This window comes from Homalodisca vitripennis, chromosome X, assembly GCF_021130785.1.
Source record: "Homalodisca vitripennis isolate AUS2020 chromosome X, UT_GWSS_2.1, whole genome shotgun sequence".
NCBI classification, from domain to species: Eukaryota; Metazoa; Arthropoda; class Insecta; order Hemiptera; family Cicadellidae; genus Homalodisca; species Homalodisca vitripennis.
This window is the reverse complement of record NC_060215.1, coordinates 152,042,531-152,066,695: the sequence shown is the minus strand read 5'-3', so window position 1 is coordinate 152,066,695 and position 24,165 is coordinate 152,042,531. Positions and strand designations below refer to the sequence as shown.

Here is a 24,165-nt window from a genome sequence, read left to right as displayed (position 1 = left end):
TGTGAAAAGTCCAAAGGCAAACTATAAATAGTAGTAAATATTAAACTTGATATACCTGGACACACAGTAAATCAGGTGTTTAATTTTGAAACCACAACAATACCTTTAAAGTTTTTTTTTATTTATAACCATTCATGAGTGCATTTGGTTTTCTCCCTAAAGTGTTTGTCTTTCCATAATATTGTCTGTGGTAGATTCCCTGTATTGTATAACTGAGTTGTTTGAGCATAATTTGGAATTATTCTTGTTTCCTACTAAACATTATTTTTACTACTAATTGTAGTGTTTTGGTTTTGCAGGTAACAAAGCAGGCTGATCGCATATTAGTCGTTCTGCCCCCGTTGGCCCTAACGAAAGCCAAAGGCCAATCCTAACGCTACATGACAATACAGTATTTTAGTGCAACGAACAGTTTATCCTTATTAAGTTTTAACCTCGTGATAGCCTCCTATACTGTAGATTTTATAGTCAATCGTAATTGCCCACATCAAAATGTAAATTTAAATTTTCCAATTCAAAACAGAATTGTTATAGTAGTAAACAGATAGTTATAAGGGTAAAGAAATCGGTGAAATGTGTAAATTACTCTAACCTGTTCCTTAGGTGACATGCCTTGAAAATTCAACAAGATTGAAAGGTTACATTTTAATGTTCTTTTTAAGTATATTTTTAATTAATGTTTTATTTGTTAAAACTGTTATAAAAATAATGACTGCACAATAAAGTAGCTGGTATTTCCTGACTTATCCAAATAAAATCTAAAATTGAAGTGGTAAAATCTTGTTATTTACTTTTACAAAATTTAAATACAAAAGGGTATAATAGAGGATATGTAATCTGTATTCAACACTTTTGCGAATGATAATACCGTCAATTACATTTTAAGCTAATTTGGAACCGTCTTAAATGAATTTTAAAAGCCAGTGTATATTTGAAATACATTCCTATTTTGTTTAAAAAGACATGAGGTACCAAGTACAATCTGTCATAATAGTGAACAAAATTTTGGTGCCTTTGAAAGACTAAAGTCTTTAAACAGGTTGTTAGATTTGAGATATATTTTATGTTGTTACTTTATATACAATTTTTATTATGAAATTTCTCATCTGTTAAATTGTATTAATAGATTTTAAATTGTGTATCATAAGTAAATAAATTGTTGTATTGGATATTTGTCAATTTTTTCTTACCCTTATGATTCGTAATATTTATGTAATATTTACATAAACAACTATTACACTTGAGTTTTAAGATTTGGATTTTTTTTTTTAATTGTAAGTAACTTGCAAAATGATTTTTAAAACACATTATATAAACCCATATATGTAATGATCTCTTAACTCGTTCTTTGTCCCTACAGGTTTTCTTCAACTGACCATTATTTGGCCATATTTAAATAATGTAACAGTTTTTAGGTTATTTTTATCTCCCTCCACTACAAAATGATGGAGATTGACACATAATCAGATCTCTTGTTTGTGTTTCAGTATCATTTTGGTAAACTAAAATGTTGCAAAAATAGAAAAATTATATTAATTGTTAATCTTTATGCATTAAAAGCGCAGACTTGACTCTGGGAGTTTAGAGTCATGTTTGTCTGAAGAGATCCAAAAAAGTAAGTAACGATAAAACTCAAAATGAAGTAACTTTTGACATTAGAGACACCTAGACTACAAAAATAGTGCAATCTAGGTGAAGAGGTATTCTCATTGTCTCATTAAGTGCACAATCAAATTCCAGACACTGCACTAAGAGGAAGGTGAACTGGAGCTAAACTCAAAATTCACAAGATAGTCCTGTTTTCGTGTGCAGAATTTCTCTTTCAGTGGCCCGATTTAAAATAACAAATGTACATACGTATACTTGATCCTTACATCAAGATAAGAAAATAAAAGTCCCTACATGTTCTTTATCACTTTGTTTACCGTCTGTTTGTGATTTTTACTTTGCAATCTGTTACTCGTAGATAATTTAAGTTACAGCATTGTAATTTAGTATTGTTTCTCTTACTAAAAAAGAGCATTTAAAATGACAATTACATGTTTGGTAGTTGTAAATTTGGAAAAATGTTTACATTCAATTTTTTAAATTGTTATAAATATACCAAATTCACATTAACAACTGCTTTAAAAGCCAAAACCTTAGTTATTTGTGACAAATTGAGGGGAAATAGCTTAAACAATAAGTGTATCCCCTTAAAATTGATTGTATTAGAATTGTATTTTTTTATGATCTTTTCAAGATATTTTACTGTCATTAAGCAATTTACAGGCAATAGACAAAGTCAGATCAGCAATATTTAACAGTTTACCTGAAACAATAGTATATTTAAAAGCATAATTAAATAATTAATTAAAATTCATAACTAAAACTGAATAAATAAACATGACACATACAAACTAAGCACAAATAGTAAATAACAAATTATAAATTAAAATATCAGGGTATTAATATTACATGTTAAAGATTCGTCACAGAGTAGAAAGCATTAATTTCCAATCGTTTACTTAATACCAACTTAAATCTATTAATTTCTGCTCTAAAGGCTCTCTCTGAGGTAGTTTATTAAATAATTTAATGTTCATGAAGATATGGCTACTTTTTCAATTTTTCTAATTAATTTTACTGAAACTTGATTATAAGTAAATAACTATGCCTTGTATTGAGGGTATGAATATCTTGCTTAAATTTAAAAAGGTACAAGTTTTCCTTAACATTAACTAAACAAGAATAAATATACATACTAGGAAATGTCATTATTTGAAGTTCTTTAAAAATGGGAAAACATGACTCTGGTATCGATTTAATTGCCCTTAAAGCTTTCTTCTGCCAAATAAACATTCTATCTGCATGACTGCTATTGCCCAAAGTGTAATTCCATGATCCTAATTTCTGTGATCTTATCAAATAAGATGGCAAAAAATGTGTATTATTCTGGGAAATGATTCATGTTGTATTTTTTACTCAAGGCAAATTTAATATAAACTTTTTTAAATTATTTTATTTAAATTAAAACTATTTTCAGAATTTAACAGACATTATAGTAATTTACAACAAATATGAACATGAAGTGATCTGAATTGTCAGTTGAAAATAAATATTCATTAAATGACAACATTTAAGTTAGTTAATCATTCAATGTTTCCCATATGTATCTGCATTGCCCCCAGCCCAGTTTGGACACAGAAATTTATCTTATAAAATACTGAAGTAATGTAACAATGGTTCTGGGTTAGAGATTCAGACAGACTGACTACAAAAAACCAAACAAACCAAAAGTATTATCTACTTACTGCTGACAGATAATTAGAAACTAAACCAGTCCAAACCGAGATCGGTGCAAGCCTGCTGATAGTGAGGAATGCATGACTCAGCAGTGTTTTGCTGAAGCAGCAGCTATATAACGGAGGCTCAGGGGCTATCATTTATTGCTGGCAGTGTGGAAGTGAACATGCTACTGGTGGTGCTTTCATTTGGTAAGTCTTTTTTGATATAGTTCACAAAACGTTTTAAATCCTAACATATTTTACCAAATAACCCACATAATTGGATTCACTAACTATCAATCACTTAAATAATTAATATTTAATAATTTATTACAAGGTCCACTAATTAATATAATAAGAAATACTTTAAATGTTGAAGTTTAAGAACAATCATTTTTAAAGCTATCACATTTAAAGACAGAATGATACTATATGGCAGGAAGTATATTGCAAATTTTGTTCAAAAATACTTGTAGGACTTCCTGATACAAAAAAACCTGTCTTTAAAATAAATATTTGTTATACAGTAATGCACATAATTACTTAAATATACTCATGAGTTTAGTTCTTAATGTTTATATCCTTATTCCAAAATTTCCTCTTTTTATTTGGCAAACATTAATATTTAAGTATTTTTATACAAAATTCTAAATTTACTTACTATAAGCATTTTTATTTAACCTTTCACAATTTATGTCTGACATAATTATACAAAATGAATCTCTGAAAATGTTCCTTTCAAAATTTTTAATAGTATAGTTGTAATGTTGGATAAAATTAAAATTGAAAACAAACTAAAAACTATACAGACACTTTGACTTTGGTGAAATTAACTAGGTACATTTAACTTTATGGATACCTCTGCAGTAATTTTTGGATCTAGGTGAATTTTTTAACTGTAATTTTAGGTAAAAGAAATAGTCACAGTTTTAATAAAATTTTAACATTGAGTTATTTAAAATATGGTTTTATATACATTAAGGAAGCTATAAGCGTATAAAATAAAACATCAAATATCTGCTGTATATCCAAATCGAGAAATATTTAATGTACCATTATTTTGGTTATTTAAAATTTACTCAGAAAATAAGAAGTCAATTTTGTTGTGATAAAAATTGTTTAATTGAAAACAATTTTAACTATTATTAAGACCAATTTCAATCCTCCATTTATATAAAGACCAAAATATGTATTCTATAATAAAGTCAAGCTTGTAAATTAATGAAATTTATAGTTCATTGACTGTAAATTTTCGAAGTGTTAATTTTAAAAGTTAGTTAATTAAAAATAACGAGTTCTGAGATCTTTCTTTTTTAATTTTTTGGGGAGGATCTAAGTAGACATCTCACAATAATCTGGCATGTGGCCTTTAAAATGTCATGAAATTTTTATATAGTAGAAACTCTCATATCCAACCATGACAATATGTATGTGTCAGGAATAAATGCTCTCAAATGAAAACCGTGGAAACTGGTGTTCCACAGGGTTCTATTCTTGGGCCTTTTTTCTTTATTGTTTATATTAATGATCTTCCTAAAAACCTCAATACTCATTCAGTGATTTACGCTGATGATACCACCTTACTTTCTAGTCATCATAATTTAGACTGTTTGGCACAAATTACCCAACAATCTGAGAAAAGGGCTTATGAATGGTTTGCAGCAAATAAGCTAGCATGCAATTTGGATAAAACACAGTGTATTACTTTAAGCCTCAAACAGGAAATCAATTTGGTATCGGTCAAGCTCCTAGGAATTAATGTAGACTCAAAATTAAACTGGTCAACTCATATAGATACTGTCTGTAACAAAATCTCTAGAGTAAATTACTTACTTTGGAAACTCAAAAGTTTTGTTAGTCCAGAGTATTTAAGATTGGCATATTTTGGGCTTTTTCAGTCGCACATATTGTATGGTCTACTTGTATGGGGTCATTCTTCACATGTCATTGACATTCTTGTGCTACAGAAAAAGGCTGTTCGTAATATTGGAGGAGCCAACCCACTTGAACACTGCAAACCTCTTTTTGTACAATTTCAAATTCCCACAATAGTAAATCTTTATATTTTTCAAGTTTTATTGTATACAAAATCTAATTTGAATCTTTTTCATACAAGACAGGAGATCCATCAATACAACACTAGGGGAAGGAATAAGATTGATATATTGCCTCACAGACTAGCTAAAACTAAAAGCTCGTTTAAATTAAATTTTATAAATTTTTTTAATAAGCTGCCTGATGATGCGAGGCTTGTTTCCTTTAAAATATTTAAAAAAAAGTTATATGATTGGCTAGTGAAAAATCCTTTTTACAGCATTGAGGAATTCATGAATTGCCATATTAATGTTAGGTTTTAGTTTATAACTAACTATAATTACTTTTATTTATTGCTACTTTACTTAAATTTCATGTGAACTTTTTACAACACTTTTGTGTTAATGTAATTTTTAGCTCTAACAATGTATGTAATTTTAAAATGACTTGTCCTATTTCTGTAAACAGATCAATGGAATAAATGATTCTTATTCTTATTCTTATTCTTATGACGGGACCGATCCATGGTCGGAACGTCCAAAAGGTCGGATATTGGGAAGAGCAAACAAAATTACTTTCACAGGTAGAAAAACTACATGTGTGCAGTGTACTACAATAAGCGAACAATTTTATTGTACTTGTAAATACCAGCATTCGTATGTTGCTGAATACATTTCAAACATTTACAGTTTTTAAATTAAATGAAAGGTGAATCAAATATAAGCGTAAGTACAGTACCTTATTTAAAGAATTCAGTAATAGATTTTTGTTTAAATTTTGTCAATCTCGCGGAAGTCGCTGCATTTTTTTGCCCACAATACATAATCGGGGTTGCCTTTGGATGTTGCTCGATGTATTTCAGCACAACGTCGAAGGTGTCTTTAGCAGCAGAATGACTAACTACATTGTCACTTGTCGTTTCCTCTTCATCCGAGTCAATTTCTTCTTCCTCGGCTTTGTTTTGCACAATAGCAATAATTTGGTCATCGCTGAGTTCATTGGCTGTAGCTTCTGAAACATTACATTCAACAAGTCACTCTTCTACATCTGTCATCTAGAGATCGTGCTGAAACACTTGCAGATTTTGTCTGTCTCAGCATCAGCTTCTGTCGAAGTTGGCTCATGATCAGTCTCAAGTTTTACTTGTCTTAATAAAGGCCAAATCTTTTTCCAAACCTTCTGAATGGTGGTTTGTTTAATTTGATTCCAAGATGCAGCAATGATACAGATGGCATCTTTTATATTCAAACTTTTCAATGCCTCAAAAAGGTTACATCCTTCTTCTGTTTTTCCATGAAAGGGCCGACATATTTTCTTCTGTATCTTCTCTTTAGCCACTCAATGATGCCCTGATCCATAGGCTGTATTAAAGGGGTAACATGGGGCAGTAAAAATCAAGTCTGAACAGGCTCGCCAACGGAGCACGGTCAGATCACACAGACAGTCAGACACTAGATAGACGTTCGGATGTCAGGAGGAGTCGGATGTGATAGGTTCTACTGTAATCAAAGTATTGAGTTTTATAAGATTTGTTCCTCAGATTAGTTTTGTACATAACTGATAGTTTATTTTAGTCAAGTATGGCCAGCCGAACACAGGTCAAAACATTTTTACTTCCTACGCTCTGCAGATTTTAACCATGTTGACAAACCTGTTGATGTAAACAATGAAAAATGCAAGGTGCCACACTTTGGTAATATTATTTACTCGAGTCGTTTCACAGCATTTCAAGCAAGTTTTGCAACAAAAGGCGTCGGCCATGTCTTGAGACAAAATACCTGGCAACAGTTCTGCACACACATGGCAACAAGCCGAACTGTTATCCTAAGCGTTTGGTCTGGTGTGTTGGTCTTTATGTAGTTTGTACTCCCTTTTCTAACTTATTCACCTATTAGCTCCAAAAAGTGGTCAAATTAAGTATCGTCTTCCTGCAGTAGTTAAAATCTTTATTCAATCCTTTCCAGAATACGAAACAGAAATATTTTTCTAGTACTTTATGGTGTGAACCCAACATCTTCTTTTTGGTGGTGGCTTTAACAATTGTATGATCTCCGACAACAGATTGGCAACATCTACATCCTCGTCAACTGTAAACAAACACACTCTTCAGTCCGATGGTCACGTGTAACTCGGAATGTACTACTGAACCATTTTATATTTTGAACCAAAATGTTTCAACCTATTTGTAGCTGGCTTGATCGATTTAAACAGTTTGTTTCAGTCTGTGTACGCCCGGCCTAAGCCAGGCAGCTGGCTTTCTCCAACACGGCCAACCACTAAACCGAGTTTAACTGCTTAAAACTTAAAACAGTTTTATCAAAATGCAATGAGTGTTTAATTTATAAAACTATGCCGTATGGAAATGTGTTGAATGTTTTGTATTTTACACTTCAACACACAAATGAAACAAGGACACTTAAGAAATAACTTATTAGACTACTTCGCAAATTTACACATAACAATCCCATTAATGTAATTCTAAAGACAATAAACAGTTTGTCTGGAGTTAGGTGATGTGAATGTAATGTGCTTTGTTCCAGTGGTGGGGAGTTTTAGCTTGCCGATTGATGACCTGGCCAGTCTCAGTGCACCAGATTACGATGATAGTCACATATATATAGAGACTGTCACGCTGAAACTTCCCCTCAAGGATAAAACAGATCCCCACAATGGTACTGTAACTTGGGATGAGTGCTCAGATGTATGCAAGACCTGCGATGTTGATCCTGAAAACGAAAATGGAGCTCTTTGTGTGTGCGCTGCCGAAAATAGTAAGCGTTATTTGTAACAATTATATGTACTATATTTTTATTTAGATCAATTGCATTTTAACTAAGTAAGAGGGTCTGCAAAATGATAGTAATTACAAACATTTGCTAACGTTACTAGGAACCTTTTTATTAAATATTATATGTTTATTAATAAAAAAAGCAACAAGACTGTACATTGCAAATGTAATCCTGCTATCATTTAAAATAATCGTTCATTATTGATGAACTTTATACCGTGTACTCATAACAGAATTTCTTGATTTTGCAAATTCTCAAAACGTATAATATTATATTGTGTTAAATATTACGATTTTCTTAAAGTTTTCTTTGGCTATTCAGAAAAAAAATATCTCAATTCTTTTACTGCGTTGTTTAAATATTCAAAAAGTGTATACTTAATAAGAAAAACCAAAAAGTTATCGGATACATATTAATATTATTTTTAAATGAGACATCTGATATAATGACACAGCCAAAAATAAAAACTTAAGCGCTTGAAGTTTTACATTGTTGTTATGGAGTAAAATACAAATTTGTTTCACCACAGCTGCTTCATGTACCGTAAATAGACTTAGCTTAATAATTCTAAGACAAAATTCATAAAGGTCAAAACTCTCAATAAAAAGGTATGATTTTCATTATAAATTATCTGTTAGTATAAACTGGTTTAAATATTACATTTTCAAACATTTTAGTGGAAAAAAGTGTAACTGTGAATTTATATAGAAATTATAACAAAAGAGCTTAGCACTGCTTTTTACCAAAGTAGTTTTTATGAAGAAAAAATTATTCATATAAAATTAAACTCATGCATTTTTTATTCTATTTTGGACTTTTGTATCGGGGTATGAAGGGGGGGTTTTACTAGACGCAATCTGTTATTAAAATTCAGACAAAATATATTAAGAACTGACTTTGATGTCAAAAAGACACATGCACACATATTTTTGAGAATAAAAAAATTTTAATCATTTTGCAACTGGTTTAATAAAATTCAATATGAATTTACATCTCAGTTTAAACAGAATTTCCTGTATCTTAAACTTTGCTTAAATTTGTTATAAATTAAATCGTAATATATAGATATAGAATTGTACAATGTGCTTACATCCAAAATCAAACAAATTAATGATGTGTTTATTATCAAGACTAACATTTTTGGTTTACAAAACAATCTTTAGAAATCAATATTCCAATTATGCTCTGATTTAAGCCTCTATTAAAATGACTACACACTCAGTTGAGATTGCTATCATAGGTTGATAGTGAATGTCGTGTTTTTATAGCTCTGCTAGTGTTGAAATACGTGAATGTAACAAAGAAATATTTTATATTAAACCTTACTCTAAATTGCCATGCAGTACCCTTTTCCACTTATTGCCCCAAACACAGCATGTATAAGAGTAGCACTTGTATAATACTACTTTACATACTTAAATACTTTTATGCTCCTGGATAAATGCATTGTACTCAAAATGTCAATTTCTCCACAGATAAACAATCAGAGTGTCTTTCGGAAAGTATCAAGAACATTAGAAAAAAGGGCCTCAAGTATGAAGTTATAAAAACATATGTGACAGACGAAGAGCCTTTCGATAGCTTTTTGAAAGATTTCTACGACGATAACCATCCGATCTGGGAAGAGTTGACGAAGAGGCTGGCGCAAGACAATGCGCGGGATGAGCGATGTCTCAGCCTGGCTACACTCGGGAGTCCTCGTGCCTCGCTGCAGAGTATTCTTGGGGATGGATTACGTACCGATCTCACTCTGGCCGAGAGAGCAGCTGAATTCCGTAAAAGAGGTACATATTTGTAATTGTTATAGTTTAGTTTTGTTTGCTGCATCTCTGTTAGTTCTGCTGCTTGGCAGAAACAACTTTGACAAACTACAATCCTAGTATACCGTAGATAATGTACTGTGAAGGAAACAGAATTTTTCCGGACATTTTCCATCGTTCAGTGATACACAAAATCAGTAACGCTATGTTTCGAAAATTGATTTCTGTAGTACAGAATGCAAAAGCGATCGCATACTAAGTGACAGAGAAGACATCTATGACTACAATCTTGTTAGGTTAATTACTCACAAGAAGAGATCGGATAGCTGAGGTTAATTACTCACAAGAAGAGATTGGATAGCTGAGGTTAATTACTCACAAGAAGAGATTGGATAGCTGATCTCGAAACATAGTTTTACTGATATCTTGTATCATTGAACAAAAGCAAATGTCAGGAAAAATTCTGTTTCCCTCACAATCCTTCCAACGTCAAAAAGAAACGTACCATAAAGGATATTGGTATTTTTAGCCATAACTGCTATATTGATGTTTTTATTAAAATTATTAATATTTATTGTTGACTTTGGTCTTAAAGTGCATTATTCCTGTAATTTGTAACTCTTTCTTAATATTATAAAAGTACGATTAAAAGATTTAAGTGTTATAATTAGTTTCAAAGTGACCGTTAAAAATGTGTGTGTTGCTACCATTTCTTTTTGACAGGTAATGATATTTAAATGAAGATGAAACTTGTAATACAAGTTTTGAATTCCCATTTGTGTGTTAGTGCTTCAATGACATGTAAAATAATGTAGTTAACAATCTCACCACACCATCCTGGGTACAATAGTATTCCACCCTCAAATATTTCATTAATGATGCAAAAAAAATAATGCACTTAAGCCTCAAGGGCCTTTTGTGCACTCTGGAAGCACACCATGAGGCCTACCAGTCTATGATTTCAGCAGTTCCACAAACCACAGAAAACAACCAATCAGGTCCTCCTGGGGTAATTCGCCACCCTTGTCCAAACTACAAGAAATGGCATACCGTTCCCTTGCTATTGAACGACAGTCAAAGAGCAGGTGTTCAGCAGTTTCCTCCTGCTTGTCACACATTCTACAGATCGGATCCTCCCGAAGGATACCGTCTCTGTGAAGAAGCTTCCTTAGGTGACCATGTCCTGTAATCAGACACAACCCGAGAAGACCCTGATTTCTTCATTTTACTATGAAACTATTATTATTTGCAATTAAATACTACAGATATTAAATACTTTTATTGCAGGTGATGATAGTTTGGTAACTACCATACAATATTGTACACACATGTTCATTTCTCATGAACGAACAAGTGAAGTTGATTCTGAACTGAACCTCAGATTGCAGTTAATTCTGTCACGGAAGGAAGTCCTTCACTGTTCTTCAGAAGTCAGTGAAGCCACCCTCATACACATCTTCACTCAACGATGAGTTGTAGAGTTTCGCAGTGTCCAGGAATGTTGAGATGATTGCCTCTGAGATGGCAATTAAACTGTGGACAGTCGTTGTCAAAAGTAATTGTGTTTTACAGAATAATTTAATACAAAAATTAATCTTTAATTGATGAAGAGTCCTTTCAAAATTGGTTTTCTTTGAAGAGTGTTTTAGATGAGGAAAAATGAGCCTTCAGATGGTAGTTCTTTTTTCAATTAAAGATTAAAATTTCTATCCTTTTTTGTCCCTAAACAGCTATACCATAAATGAGTAGATTGTTGTGTATTAATCATAAATGTATTTAACCAAGGATCTGGTGGACAGTACAAGGTTGTTTAATATTTCTTGTACTCATATGTTTACCTATAATAATAAATAGATTTATAACAAAAATTTTTCTTATAAGGTTTAAAAAGAGAAAAATGGGTTATCATTGCTATTTAAAAAATATAACATATACAGCAAATATACTAATGCATCAAACTAGTAATGTCTTCTCAAATAAAAACAATCAATGTTGTTAAATTAATGTTAATATTTTAAACATTTTGTTTTGTGACTATTATTAATAATATAAATGCATAGGAGCTAAATAATTAAAAAATTTTACATTTTTTGCAGTTTTTATGAGAAATGTGTCTGACATATTTCTTAAAGCGATCTGTGTGTTATTTTTTCAGTTGAAGCTCTTCGCTCACTATCAATTTTAGGCCTGAGGAGAGCCCAAGCTGATGGTAAAGATCCAGCAGATTCTGGGGTTAAACCCCAAGAAGCACCACAAACTCTCCTTCCGGTCTCACCCTTCCTGGACACGCCTCTTGGACAAAATACCCCAGAGGAAATCAAAGATCTGGTGAAGGCAACAGATGGTGTGGTTGAAAAAGTAGTTGGAACTCCAAATTTGGAAGACCTACCCAAAAAAATTGATGACACTATTGGAAGCCTGATTCCAGAGCAAGATTCAACCCTGACTAAGTTACCCCATGGTGGTGTTCAGCTTCCGGCAGATCTACCTGGAGTCGCCTCATTACAAAAATCATCAGACACACTGGCCACAGATTTGAAAGATAATTTAGGGAGTATAGCAGATTTAAAACATAGGAGTCACAGATCTCCAAATCCTTCCATTCTTGACACACATTTTCCTGGTCCACGTATTCCAAACCCCACTGTTCAAAGTCCAACTGTCTCAAGCACTAAAATTTTTGGCAGAAAGGTATCCCACAATTCATCAGATTAGTTTAGTTAATTTTGATCATGCCCAAATTGTAAGATAAAAATCCCTTATTTTTAATTATTTCTATTTGATTTTTACATAGTTTTAGTACTTTTTTCATTTTTATATTGTTTTGTATTTTATTTAAATAAAACAAATGTTTAATAAAGTAAATTGCAATTCTTTTAAGTACCTTGATATTGATTATACCATGGTTTTTAGTTATGTACTTGATATATACACCTTAAAAAGTTACATATAGTTTGAATTTTAATAACATTTAAAAATGTTGCGTACACCGCGGCTTTGGTAATGATAGTCAAACACAAATAACTGTACCCCTCCAAGATGCAATTGGAAGCCTAGATTTGAAGAAGTAGGGTACTGTTAGTTTATAAGTAGGGGATATGTTCCAAAAAATTCTCACCTAAAAAGTTCCAAAAACAATTAAGGTAGAAAGTGCTAATTAAGGAAGGTAAGTTAATTCTTCCCAATAACTTACGTAACCTTATTTTTAGAGTCAATACAATCAATTTTTTGTTTACATTTCATTGTTGATGAACAGAGCAATGAAAAGATATATAATTTATTACATAATTTCAAACATTTGCCATACACTGTTGATGCACATATGAAGAAGGTCCACACATGTTGTTTACACAATAAAAGGTGGGTGGAGATAGTTTTTGCTTTATGCCTGTATTGTATGATGGTAAGTATCCAAATTTGTGTTATAAAAAGAAGTTTATGACTTACGGCCTTGATACTTATCATCTCTCAAAGTAGTACCGTTCTGAAGCTAGAGACTTCATCTAGTGCTGTGGGGAACCTCTAGAAATTCCTGCATTACATTTTGAAATCTGCATCATTTTTACATTTCATTTGGGGTTGGCACTGGATGAAATCGCAGCCAAGATGCAAGGTTTTCTTTGCTGAGATGGAATTTCGAGATAAATTTTGCAGAAACTTTCAAATCCTTATCATCAATCAAAATTTCTTTTCTTAGCCAACACCAATTCCTACACATTTTCATTTTTTTCTTCACTTAGACGTGTCATGGACCTTCCACACCTCTTTTCACATTTGACACTTTCATAATCTTCTTTAAAACATTTAACTTTTGTACGACTCATACAGTAAAAACTAAAAGCCTGTAATAACTTTTTATAAGTCACTGTACAAGCAGTGGTGTAGTGGGGCCGGAGCGGTCCGGAGCGCCGCTCCGGCACAGCTTTAAGAAGCGGAGCGTCGCTTCGGCATAGCATCTAGAGCCGTAGCTGTGAACTGGAGCGCCATCGCCACCCGCCTGTAAAAAGTGGTAGGCGGGTGACGAGTCGCTGGATAATAAAAAGGCCAGAACAAACCCGCATCACTTATATGTCCGTTGAGTGGTATCAAGGTAATTGTAGGCGCTGTGCAATAGACAACTCTTGTAACTCGCAACTAGCGCCTTCATAAAAATTAGGATGTTCTCTCACTCTCCCTCCCCCCTCCCATGACAGGTGTGCCACACCACCCCGCCCGTCCATCTCCTACTAACTGCAGGAAGTGTATACTTACACAGGCAGGTCGAGACTTGTTATTCGCGTTCCCGGTCTCTATGTTGTGAGTGCTTGTATTAAGCTGTTATCGTCGAAAGTCTCAGTCGTAGTGGTTGAGTTCAAACAGCTTACCATATATACTGTTAGTTTTGTTTGAGTTGAGTCCTCTATAATACATTTTTGAAAGCCTATTACTAATCTTTTAATTATTAGTTTGTGAATTTTGTGAAGTGATGGAACCAAAAGAACGATGGAAGAAAAATATATAACGTCATTTTTAGTGCCCGTAATATGACTGACTCAAATCCTGTGCCTGGAACATCAAATCCAAAAGCTAAAATTAAAATAAGTAACCTCGCTGAGCCTGAGCCTAATGAAAAGGAAGTTCGAGCTGATGACACCCCCCCCCCCCCCCAGAACACAGTGGCCTGAAATATGGACAGAAGATATGTGGGAGAGAAAGAAGGCGGCTTTTCCTTGGATAGACTCAAAGGAAGGTAAATTAGTCTGTAAAATTTGTTTTGAAGTCGGTAATTTGGGAGCCTACAAAAAAGGACATTTTTCGCTTTCTTATCAGTGGCGTTCGTACAAATTTTGTTTTTATGGCTCAAATAGAACAAATCAACTCAAATCTTTGAGGAAAAAGATTATTGAACATAAACAGTCGGAAGCTCACCAAATCGCTCAAACAATTATTGACAAATCAAACAAACATTCGATGCCACAAGTAATTGATCAAATGAATCAAGCTCAGCTCGATTCAACTAAGGCTGTGTTTAGATCGGCATATTTTATTGCTCAAAACGACCGTCCGTACAGCGACCATTTCGGATTACTTGAGCTACAAAAACTAAATGGGGTAGATGTCGGCGTAGGCCTTCATTCAAGGTATAGCGCGGTCGAAATAATAGATCATATTTCAAAGGAAATGAAAATGCGCATTTTGAATCAAGTAAAGGAAATTTCTGGAAAAGTGTCAATAATCATTGATGAATACACAAGCATTAGTTCTAAATCCGTCCTCGTTGTATATTTAAGATGTGAATTTAGCAAGAATAAACCACCAAGTACTTTATTTTTGGACTTAGTCGAGCTTTCTGATAAAAAAAACTGAGACAGTGTTTAACAGTGTTCACCAGTGCCTTGAAGGATATGGTTTTAATGGCGAGTACTTAAAACAAAACTTGGTTTCCTTTACAAGCGACGCGACTGGGCGAACGCCATGTTGGGAAAGCACTCAGGTGTAGCAAGGAGATTTGTTTATCTGTTTACCCTAATATTATCATATGGCACTGTATGAATCACAGACTGGAACTGGCTATTGGGGATGCCATGAGTGTAGTACCCGAGGGTAACCAGTCATTCATGGATAAACTTTATTCATTGTACAGCACATCTCCAAAGAATAAGCGAGAGTTAAAAGAATGTGCACAGGAGCTCGATATTCAAATGAATAAAATCGGTAGAATTTTAAGCACGAGGTGGGTAGCAAGCAGTTTTCGTACTATTTCAGCCGTGTGGTTTGGTTATCAAGCCTTAGTTAGCCACTTCTCTAAAACAATGGATGATCCTGAGAGAACATCCACTTATAGATGCAAATATAATGGTTTATTGAAGAAGCTGACTTCCCATAAGTTTTTGTTAAACTTAGCATTTATGTATGACATTCTTGCTGAATTGGCTTTGTTGTCTGAAAGTCTGGAAAACAGAAGCACGTCCCTTGTATTTGCAGACAAACTGATTCTTATATCAATCAGATATCTGGAATCTTTGAAAGAAAAACCTGGGACAAGAGTTCTGGAGACACAAGTCGCCATGAGGGAAGGCTGTTTTGCATCTGTAAAGTTAAATGAAAACCCTAAAGTCGTATCATTTAATTGTGAGCAGTTGATTTCTAGTGTAATCAGCAACTTAAAGAAGAGAATGCGAAGAAATCGTCAAGAACGAGGAGTTTGTAGAGCAACTAAAAGTTTTGGAACCCGAATACTGGCCTACTGATATTCAACCTGGGTTTGGCCAAACTCAAGTGGAGCAGCCATGCAAACGCTTCAAGTTGAACATGAACAGAGCTGAGACTGCTTACAGGGATTACTTGGACAACGTCAGGCGGGTACCTGATGGACTGCAAGAGCTTATAAACTGCACTAAAATAATACCCTGTAGTTCCGCTGACTGTGAAAGAGGGTGCAGCAGTATGAATAACATCCTCACGCCATTAAGGAACTCATTGACAGTAAGTCATGTCTCAGTCCTAATGTTTTTAAAACTCCAAGGTCCCCCGTTCCGCAGATGGAAGCCTGACCCCTATATCATGAAATGGCTAGGAAGACATCGTTCAGCAGCCGACACCCAAACAAGAATAGCAGAACCTCCAAGGAAAAGAAATGGGAATGAAAAAGGAGAGGAATTTTGGGACATGCTTTAGAGGTTATCGCACAGTATTCATGTTCGCGTTACCGTTGAAAATATGTAAAAATATTACTTTTACAATATTATTAATAGTTTTTATAATGCATTTTTACGGTATTCTTTTTCAGGCTACAATAATGTATTAGCACGACAGCACAGTAATTTTTCAAAGTATGTCTAAAACCATAGCTTATCTGTTTGTCATTACAAATTGTGTTAGCCTAGTTTACGAAATAAAATGTCCTTTATTAATAATCAAAAAGATTTTTATTGCTATACCCAGCAACTCGCCGCTCCCATGGTGTAAGTATAATATATTTATATTAGTAACGCTGCCGTCGGAACGCCAAGCCGACGACACATGCCAGACCTGTGCGAGGGGGGCGGGGGGAATCTGCGCGGTAGCGCACCTATTATACTTACACCATGATCGCTCCGGCACAGCTAAATTCGGCACTACACCACTGTGTACAAGTATTTACAAAACGAGATACAAATACTCTGATTCATTTTATTCCGACACGTCAAAATATGATGAAGACAGATTATGCTTGGAATCTAAAATATACTGTCACAGGGATAATGACGCAGATTCACCAAATCTTGTTAGTAGGTCAGGTAGAGTACAAAATTCAACTCTGCCAAGTTTCATTGTCTTTCGACACTTATCAGCGGAGATATGAAAAGGAATCCAGATACTTTTTGAATAGACCTTTTTCTAATACTTGATTTTTGACATACAACTTATCAAGTTCAACTTGTCAACTTGTTAGTTGTTCTCAAGTTTGGCTTCGGTGAGTTCATCATATGTGGATTTGTTTATATGTTTTGCCCATGCTTATTTTTTAACCTAAAGAAGTCATAGATCAGATCTCAAGAAGCCAGTTCTTGAAATATTGTATAATATTTTGTAATATATCAAAGGCAATATCCAAAATCCTGTTAATACAATCAATTACCATGGCAATGGCACTTCCATTGGTTCCATTGGTCTTATTTCTCTTATCATTCTCAACACTCAAGCTCATCATCATAATGTTCTTCCAAACTAAGAAGAAGAAGTATACAGTAACAAAGTTTTTAGTTTAATTTTCACTATATAGTTTTAAAATGTTACCCTGTGTTACATAAACTGTACAAATTTAATTACATACCGGTATTTAATATGTACTTCAATTAGATGGCATTACCGTGAAAATAAACAGCAATCCTAATTTTGTAGCTCACCCTCTACAGGAACTAATTACTTCATCTGAGGCAAGCCGGATGGGTATAAATAGAACAGTTATAACTCAACTGGCCTACTGTAAATAAAAGAAATGTATGCAATGTAATAATAACCAAACGCCACTCAACAAGAAATATGTTTTGTGTATTGTTTATTTCAATCAGTTCAGACATTCAAACTTATCACAGATGTACTCTTTGTTTGAAGGTTTTTTTGACGATGGAAGGATTGTGAAGGAAAAATATTGATTTAATGCTCCTATTTTGGCACATATAATAATAATATTAATAAAACAACTGGATAGCTAATTGCATGATATGAAAATAGCCCGAAGTGCCAGAGCCAACCGGAAGTGCTGAACACTATCTGGACCTATTACAGTCCGAAGTGACAGAGCCGACCGTAAGTGCTGAACATTATCTGGACCTGTCACAGTCCAAAGTGCCAGAGCCGACCGTAAGTACTGAACACTATCTGGACCTGTCACAGTCCGAAGTGCCAGAGCCGACCGTAAGTGCTGAACAGTATCTGGACCTGTCACAGTCCAAAGTGCCAGAGCCGACCGTAAGTACTGAACACTATCTGGACCTGTCACAGTCCAAAGTGCCAGAGCCGACCGTAAGTGCTGAACACTATCTGGACCTATTACAGTCCGAAGTGCCAGAGCCGACCGTAACTACTGAACAGTATCTGGACCTGTCACAGTCCAAAGTGCCAGAGCCGACCGTAAGTGCTGAACAGTATCTGGACTTGTCACAGTCCAAAGTGCCAGAGCCGATCGTAAGTGCTGAACAGTATCTGGACCTGTCACAGTCCGAAGTGCCAGAGCCGACCGTAAGTGCTGAACACTATCTTTACCTGTTACAGTCCGAAGTGCCAGAGCCGACCGTAAGTGCTGAACACTATCTGTACCTGTCACAGTCCGAAGTGCCAGAGCCGACCGTAACTACTGAACACTATCTGGACCTGTCACAGTCCGAAGTGCCAGAGCCAACCGTAAGTGCTGAACAGTATCTGGACCTGTCACAGTCCAAAGTGCCAGAGCCGACCGTAAGTGCTGAACACTATCTTTACCTGTTACAGTCCGAAGTGCCAGAGCCGACCGTAAGTGCTGAACACTATCTGAACCTGTCACAGTCCGAAGTGCCAGAGCCGACCGTAAGTGCTGAACAGTATCTGGACCTGTCACAGTCCGAAGTGCCAGAGCCGACCGTAAGTGCTGAACACTATCTTTACCTGTTACAGTCCGAAGTGCCAGAGCCGACCGTAAGTGCTGAACAGTATCTGGACCTGTCACAGTCCAAAGTGCCAGAGCCGACCGTAAGTGCTGAACACTATCTTTACCTGTCACAGTCCAAAGTGCCAGAGCCGACTGTAAGTGCCGAACACTATCCGAACCTGTCACAGTCACTATGAGAACATAGCAACTGCCAGGTGGAGGGTGTAACGCCCCACCTCTCAAATTTATAGGTCCCGACTTGTTCAGTGGAGAAGGGTGTGGGTAAAGTTCACTGAGATCTACTCCAACTGTAATGTCACTAGCTAAGCTCTGATGGAATGTAAGAATATTTAATAATATTTTTAAGGGCGCCACCCCATTTGTAGATATGTAGATGAATCTGTAGGACGACAATGTGGAATCAATTCTACGGCCCAGGTGGAAAGTGACTCAACAGTAAAGCAGATCAAGCCCAAGAAAAGTACACTATTGACTATTCATGCTTATCCGATTATTAATAGACAATAATTCGCATTCTAATAGACTATGCTAATTCAGTTTTACTGGTTCAGTGAAATTAATTTAAAAAAAGGTAAATCAAAAAACCAAACAATGTAATTAAGTGAAGGCAATGTTATTATATCGCAAGGTATGCTAGCACCTACAAAATGATGACAAATTCTAAAAACCTATTATTCAATTGATTGAGACACAAAATATTTCAAAATTTGTCAAAGTGATACTAATATTTGGCAATTACTATCGTAATACATAACTAGAATTCACCAAGAAAATTGGCTTAAGATTACACTACAAGGGAATGATAGATTAATACCCAAATACATCAATAGAATAATTGTAGGTGGCCACCATGCTGAAATATTAACATATTATATTTAACATGAACACACAACACATTGAAAATACGGTACAACTTAAGTTAATCATTGGTATAATTATCCCAGATGTCCAATTGGATATCTCCTAATGGAAGCGCGGCGCGAATTGTCCGTAGGCCTATGCCTACACGTTCCACGGGTAGTACACTGAAAAGTCTATGATTTTATTGGCTAGCTAATGTTTAATTAAACGGTATAGAATTGTCCCAAACAAAATTATTCATAGAGTCAGTGTCAGACTTATCGGTCGAGGAATGCGTGGTCGATCCCGCAACAATGCAGTGGCAGTCCACGGTAGGGAGGCTCGTGTTAGCCCTGTGTCCGGTCAGGTGGCCGTGGCAGGGCGCGGGGCGTCCAGGGGCGGTGAAATGAAAATGAAATGAAAATTCTCTTTATTTTTCAGGCGAAGTTAGGACTACATAGTCATTTCTTACACTTAATCTGATTATTAGCATATGTAAGTACAAGCCATTTGTAATCTTCAAAATAAAAATAAAATCATCAGCGTTTCAAAAATCAAATGAATATTTGCTATGTATTCTAAAACTAACAACAAATCACTTAACAAAAACAAAATTGCACTCTTAAATTTATTCTATGTATAAAATTAATATTTGATTATAAAATAAAATTGATGATACATTTTAAACAAAAACTTAGTCAAAATATACATTACAATTAAAACATTCTATTTTTATTAAAATTATTTATTTACACTAAACACATTATTACATTACACATTATTATCTACATTATTCATTCTGTCTGCAACAAACCATGACTAGCGACCCTCGGGCACCACGGCCGCGGACATCCGCTGCAAAAAATACAACTTAACAGCCGAAGCAAACCGATCCCGGCTCTCCAAAGATTTTAAAGGATCTGGAAGAAATTCCACAAACGGCAAGCAGACACTACAAATGATTTATTAAAGACAGTCGTTCTGTGGTGGGGGATTCGCAACGTCGACGAGCCAGTGCGGGTGTTCCTTACGCCTTCTTCAATAGCAATGAACTCAAAATCGTTTGTAAAGTGTTTTGGAAACCCGGTTTTAAGGATAGAAAAAAATAAAATTAGGATTCGGAAAGCTCTTAGATCTTGCAATTTTAACGTTGACATTAGTACATAATAAGGTGAGATATGCTCATCTCGCTTTAAATTAAACAAAAATCGTAAACAATAATTTTGGATTTTCTGCAATCTATTATTCAAAACCACAGCCATGTCATTAACCACGGCATAACAGTAGACGAAGTGGGGAAATACGAGTGATTTAATCAGTAAAAGCTTTATGTGGTGTGGTAGATATCGTTGCATTCTTTTCAGCGTATGAACTGCTGCAAATACCTTTTTACAGGTACCTACAACGTAGTCAGTCCAGTCCAGCCTCTCCGTTTACCAATATTCCACGTACATAGTTAAAGTCAACTGTATTCAAAAGTCTAAAATGCCCAATTATTATGGGTTTAGTTTTGTCCGAGTTGAGTTTCAGTCCGTGCTTTTCAGTCCAAAGTACAATCTGTTGAATGTCCAAGTTAATGTTTTAAATAGTTTGGTTAATGTTACTAACATTGCAGTGAGCATATATCTGTAAGTCATCAGCATAACATTGAAACCTCGTATGTGTCAGTACCTTGCATATATCGTTAACATATAGTGAAAAAAGTAAAGGGCCAAGAATGGATCATTGTGGAACACCACACGTAACAGGCTTCCAGTCAGATCTAATGTCATCAACCATAACACACTGCTGTCTTCCACCTAGATAAGATCCCATCCATGTAAGAACCTCGGTGGAAAATCCTATATGTCTCAATTTTTCTACTAATAAAGTGTGATTAACAGTATCGAAAGCTTTAGAATAGTCAAACTGTACTAATACAGTGCACTGCCTTTGATCCATGGCAAACCAGATGTCATCTGTAATTCTCAATAACGCAGTTTCAGTACTGTGATACTGTCGAAATTCAGCCTGATAAATGTTAAGAATATTTTGCGATTGTAGAAATTGAGTAATTTGACAATGCACTATTCGTTCAGGACCTTTAGATAAAGTAGGCAAGATGCTGATAGGCCTGTAGTCTTGTGGAAAAGCAGGTGATGGGATCTTGTTTAATGGACGGATTTGGGCAATCTTCCATATATCAGGAAAAATACCAGTTCGCAAAGATTCATTAAAAATTAAAGTAAGAGATGGAAGTATAGCCAACAAGACACGTTTCACCAGTCGAATTGATATGTCATCAGCACCAGTTGCATTAGTACTGATTCTGTTGATTACATGCAGGACATCCAACTGCATCACTGGCTTAAATTGGAATAGAGGATATGCATGCTCCGTGGAGGGCATACTTTGTACTTGGTTGATGTAATTTTGCAGAGCAACATTATTATTTGGTCGAGAAATTAAGAGAAAGTAATCATTTAAATCATTCAAGGGAACTTGGACTGGGACTGAAGAGGGCTGCTTGTCAAAGCCCTACTTGTTCACATTACGCCACATGATCGTTGAAGTCTGTTTCTTATTAGCAAATAACGTGTTGATGTATCTCAATCTAGAATTTCGAAGGCTCTACTTAACCCTGTTTCGGAGTCGGCGATACTGATCCATGGCCACCGCATCACCAGTCCTCCTGGCTTTCCGGTAAACTGCGTCTCGTTGAGCCATTAAATTTAAATTGTCTTGAGTGAGCCAAGGCACTGGGCGCCTTTTATTCACTCATTTTTGAACAATTGGAGCATGCTTGTTGAAGAGTGACAGAATCAATGAGTTTAATGTGGCTGAGTTTAATGTGGACTGAGTTTCTACAGAGTGCCATGGTGCTTGAAGTACTTACATCTTCTAGGAAGACATCCTCATTCAAACGCCTAAAATCCCTATATTTCAAGAATCTTTCAAAAGGCTTAGGCGTTTTATAGGAAAGCACACAGAAAATAAGATCGTGTTTTGAAACTGCAGGGATTGGAAGTTGCCCTTTGTGAACAACATCATTAAGATCGCTAACTGCTATAATGTCTAAGAGGGTGTGGGATTCAGCAGTGTGGTGTGTAGCGACCAGTGGTACAATAGTCATGTTGCAACAGTTAAACATAGTAGTCAGTTGTTTGTAATCATTGTTCTGTGTTTTCATGAGTAAATCAGTGTTCATGTCACCCATGATTAGGACACGACTGTAGCACGGCATCAGGCGCAATAGAACATCCTCAAAGTCAGTCAGATGTCCAATCTTAGGAGGGCGGTAACAAATTCCCAGAAGTAGTGCATCCGAACCAGACAATCCAATTTCTAAGAACAAAATTCAGGTCTAGCCGAGTACTCCTGAGGTGAAGCATCCAGTAATTTAACCCTTAAAGTTTGTCTGGTGTATACCGCAACACCTCCACCCCCTTTATTGATTCTGTCGTTTCTGTGGAGGACGTATCCACTTATTGATACCTCACTACTGGGAATACTCGGCTTTAGCCATGACTCTGATATTAAAATAATGTCAAAAGTTTGTTGCCGAAATATAGCACTGATATCGTCCACGTGCCCCCTCAATGACTGAGCAATAATATGGGCAGCTTTTAGTTGTTTGGGATAAGGGGACAGTTCATGTAGCAGGACTTGAGCGGTATCAGGCGGAGGAGTGGATGGGGGAGGTGGAGGAGAAGCCGGGTCGGAGTCACTGTCAGCCGCCGACATCCCCACAGCTGAGCCGCGACCGCCGCGAGGCGCCCCGCCACCAGACCACGCTGCTACTTACACATACACACACATTTATACAATCCTTTCATTTCAACACAATACATCAATATGAAAAAAAAATTCCATGTTAGATACGAAGAGAACGAAATACACACAGCCTTGCACTCCATAGATAATACTAATAAATATATACAGTGGTACTAAAATAAAGTAGGAGAGAAAAAATCATCTAAATAATTGATAACTGATAAAATTGAAATAGTATTAAGTGTGAAAATGGTATGTAAATAAAACAAATTTAAATAATAACCTTTTCAAAAAGTTTTAAACAAAATACCATAATACTATACTATATACTATAATATATAATACTATAATAGGTCTACTAATAATAGATAAAACTCAAAATTCCTACAAATAATATTATATTGTTGTCCTAAAACCTTAATTATACACACATATACACACACTCACTACTAAATTACTAAATTTAATACTGCATACAACCTCGCAAGAACATGGTACATGTATGCCCGCAATATATATCCAATGCCTGCTCAAATCAAATTAAATCAAATCAAATCAGCTTTACTGCTAAATACAATCTTGAACCCACACATACAAATACACACACACACAGC

The 24,165-nt window shown here is 35.1% G+C and overlaps 2 protein-coding genes across 3 annotated transcripts in view; both read left to right on the top strand.

Annotated features, from left to right (window-relative positions):
* LOC124370037 (glycerol-3-phosphate dehydrogenase [NAD(+)], cytoplasmic) overlaps nt 1-1,169 on the top strand; it is a 73,312-nt gene extending 72,143 nt beyond the window's left edge. For both annotated transcript variants that reach the window (XM_046828345.1, XM_046828349.1), the window contains one exon: nt 300-1,169. In XM_046828345.1, coding sequence (XP_046684301.1) covers nt 300-303 — 4 coding nt within the window. In that variant the 3' untranslated portion in view covers nt 304-1,169. The remainder of the gene's footprint in view (nt 1-299) is intronic.
* Nucleotides 1,170-2,503: 1,334 nt separating this feature from the next.
* Nucleotides 2,504-12,708, top strand: LOC124370036. Its single transcript, XM_046828344.1, has 4 exons — nt 2,504-3,476; nt 7,841-8,071; nt 9,565-9,873; nt 12,005-12,708. The coding sequence occupies exons 1-4, from the start codon at nt 3,452-3,454 to the stop codon at nt 12,562-12,564; spliced, it is 1,125 nt and encodes a 374-aa protein (XP_046684300.1). The 5' UTR covers nt 2,504-3,451; the 3' UTR covers nt 12,565-12,708.
* The last annotated feature ends 11,457 nt before the right edge of the window (nt 12,709-24,165 follow it).

What these genes read in the sequence shown, in the direction of transcription:
- LOC124370036 (XM_046828344.1), top strand. Translation starts at nt 3,452, where the DNA reads ATGCTACTGGTGGTGCTTTCATTTG. An exon ending in TGTGTGCGCTGCCGAAAATA is followed by an intron (nt 8,072 to 9,564) that starts GTAAGCGTTATT and finishes ATTTCTCCACAG; the next exon opens with ATAAACAATCAGAGTGTCTT. An exon ending in AGCTGAATTCCGTAAAAGAG is followed by an intron (nt 9,874 to 12,004) that starts GTACATATTTGT and finishes TTATTTTTTCAG; the next exon opens with TTGAAGCTCTTCGCTCACTA.